This window comes from Camelus ferus, chromosome 1 (assembly GCF_009834535.1).
Source record: "Camelus ferus isolate YT-003-E chromosome 1, BCGSAC_Cfer_1.0, whole genome shotgun sequence".
Classification (NCBI taxonomy): domain Eukaryota; kingdom Metazoa; phylum Chordata; class Mammalia; order Artiodactyla; family Camelidae; genus Camelus; species Camelus ferus.
Window position 1 is genome coordinate 14063292 of NC_045696.1, and position 2972 is coordinate 14066263.

The 2972-nt window shown below is 35.5% G+C and overlaps 1 protein-coding gene across 1 annotated transcript; it reads right to left on the reverse strand.

Annotated features, from left to right (window-relative positions):
- Positions 1-210: 210 nt before the first annotated feature.
- On the reverse strand, positions 211-782 carry LOC116666937 (keratin-associated protein 19-3-like). Its single transcript, XM_032491004.1, has one exon. It carries the CDS (start codon positions 733-735, stop codon positions 544-546), a length of 192 nt encoding a protein of 63 aa, XP_032346895.1. The 5' UTR covers positions 736-782; the 3' UTR covers positions 211-543.
- Positions 783-2972: the final 2190 nt, after the last annotated feature.

Consider the following 2972-nt stretch of genomic DNA (forward strand, 5'->3'; position numbering starts at 1 on the left):
CGACCGCAGCTGTACTGATACACTTTTAACCAAGTGTGGAGAGAACTGCTGGACAGTCTACCCTCACAGTTACACAGAATTACAGGTACAACGTTTTCAGGAGCTTTCAAGAAGCAAGCACACAGCTGCCGACAGACGCAGGCATGAACTCAGGCCCCATGCCTGCATGTACGGACAGCCTATTTATGAAGGACAGACAACTAGGACACATTTAAAATGCCAGACAAAGAAAGTTTAATGTAAAGTAAATTTTCACAGATTTCACATGAACAATTCGGAATGAGATTTCTGCCAAAATATATATCCAAAAGGAAAATTGTAACCCAGACTGTAATTCCCCCCACCCCTCAAATTAGAATTGCAAGTTCAGATAATTGTTATCAGATCAGTCCCAGTATGCTGAAATCGGAAGTTCTATCGCAGTAACCTAGGATTGGCTCATCATTTTCTTTAGAGGCACCGATGGAATGAAGTGGCCAGACTGTAGAATCAACAAGAAGGAAGTTCTCAGTCATGTGGATGGAAGGCTGAGTGCCGGGTTTCTCAGTAGAAGCCAGAGGACAAGTATCTTCCGTAGTAACACGGGCGGTAGCAGCCGTATCTGTAGCCACCATAGCCAGCGCCGTAGCCATAGCCCAGACCTCGGAGGCAACCATAGCCACAGCCATAGCCACAGCCCAGACCGCCAAGGCCGTAGCCCAGACCACCGTAGTAGCTGCCGTAGTAATAGCTCATTGTGTCAAGAGTTGAAGATTTAGGTGAGAGCAGAGCTTCTGTTTGCAGAATATGAACTTCTCTGCTTCCACGGGGGCTTTTATACACCCTCTGCAGAAGGTGTGACAAACCACAAGCAATCATGTCTTGCATTTTATCAGCTAATTTGCATGAAAACCATGTCATTAGTATTGTATTTAGAGGTGTGGCCCTCACATCCATCTCTGTTGGAATTCATTTACTGCTGCCTCTAAATTCTTGAAGGTATGTCGTATACCTTTAATAATTTAAAAAAAGTTTACTGCCATCCTTAATGTCTATAACCAAGCTTCACGAGTTTGCATAGCTTGAAAGCCACACATTATTTTTTACACTTGCCTTGAAAGAATAACATCATTGCTCTACAGACTTAAAAGCGCAGGTGCACAGACTCCAGGTCACGAGGAGATTCTATTACCAAGACTGTCTCGATTTTTGCTTCGGGAGAGAACCCAAATGTTCAGATCATTCTGCTTTTGCTTTGTTTTACTTTTTTGACAGGAGTGACATATTTGATTGCAAATAATGTTTTTAGGCTCATCTAGAGCACTGTCATTCTTCCTGGTTTGTATGTTTTTATGTGATTACATGGTGTTCAGTTTTATGTGCGTCAACATTTCTTAAACATGAGATGTCTAAAGCACGTTTTCCAGTAAAAGCTAAGTATGTGTATAATTTTTGTGTGTGTACATGATTGTGTGTTATAGTCAGTGAGACACATGCATATTTGAGTTGTGTAGACTAAATGTGTATGTTGAGGATATATTTTGTATACTAAGATATAAAACACATGTATCCTTCGTTAATCACGTCTAATACTCCCTTTAAATGATTTCCTGAATAGTTCCTAATAAAATCCTAAGTTCAGGAAAAGACTCATCAAGGAGTATTTATCTAATGCTATGAAGATCATGTAAAACATCAATCGTATAATCTGAAAAGTCAATGATATTTTAAGTTTTGGACTAAGGATTGTAAATTTGTAAATATAATAAGCAAAGCTACATTCTCAGAGTCCTTCCTGGCAAAATAGTCCAGGAGTTGTTTTATTGTTGTTGTTGTTCCTTTATTACCATACACAATATCCAGTTGCAGTGCTGTTTTGTTAATAAATATGTTTCCATTTATATCTAGTTGTTGCTGATGAGAAAGAATGATGATGGTATAAAGACTGATGGTATAAATACAGCAGGAAAGCTTTATTTACTCAGGGAAGGATCAGAGTCTTTATGGGATGGAATAATTAGAGGCATAACACATTAATTTTCTATGGATGGATAGTTTTAAAGACATCTGATATTAAATCTTTAGATCATTTTCTTGACACAATTCTGATAGTGATAATAATTGAAGAAGATGAAGATGTATCTTTTTTATTAAATAACTCTATGAACATATTGCTATATGAAAGCTAATCATTCTTTATTTTTTATTGTCCAAGAAGACTGCTTTAATTTAAATGTACTGTTAAATTGTATTGTCAATGTTAAAACCATGTTTACACAGTGAATGAGAACTGAAATAAGGCAAGGATTCCCACAATTACCTCTATTATGGATCATCTTTCTGTAGCGAATGTCAATGCACCTGGGAAAGAAAATAGACTGAGAGATGATACAGTGGAATGTAACTATCATTATAAAACTTAAGATATGGTCACACTTGGAAAACACAAGAAAATCAAATTAACTACCATGGAGAGTACAATTAGATGATAGTTATAAACATTACACAACAATTTTCATGTATACTAACAAAGGTTTTCAGAAAATAGAATTGAATAATAGTTTATTTCAATCTCTGTAACAATGTCAAATAGAGCAATGGATTTAACAAGAAATGTGCATAACATTGGTGAAAATCTTTATGGATGGCTATAGAAGATGAATGAATTTAGAGTTATACCATCTATGTTATTGTATGAGAAGATAAAACACAGAAATTATCACAGTCTTTCCACTGTAATTTATAAATGTGATAGGATTCTAATCAGCATCACCACGTGATTTTTTGGAGAAATCTCCAAAATTATCGTAATATTTATCTGAGTAAAGAAGATAGTTTTCCACACAAGAACTTTTTCTGTAGATACTAAAATATATTTTAAAAAAACAGCATGGCACCATTGTTAGAATAGTTTATAAGAATACAATAAGAAGTTCAACTTTATCATTATGCTTATTTCCTAGTATTTTATTTACGAATTTTATAAATATAAA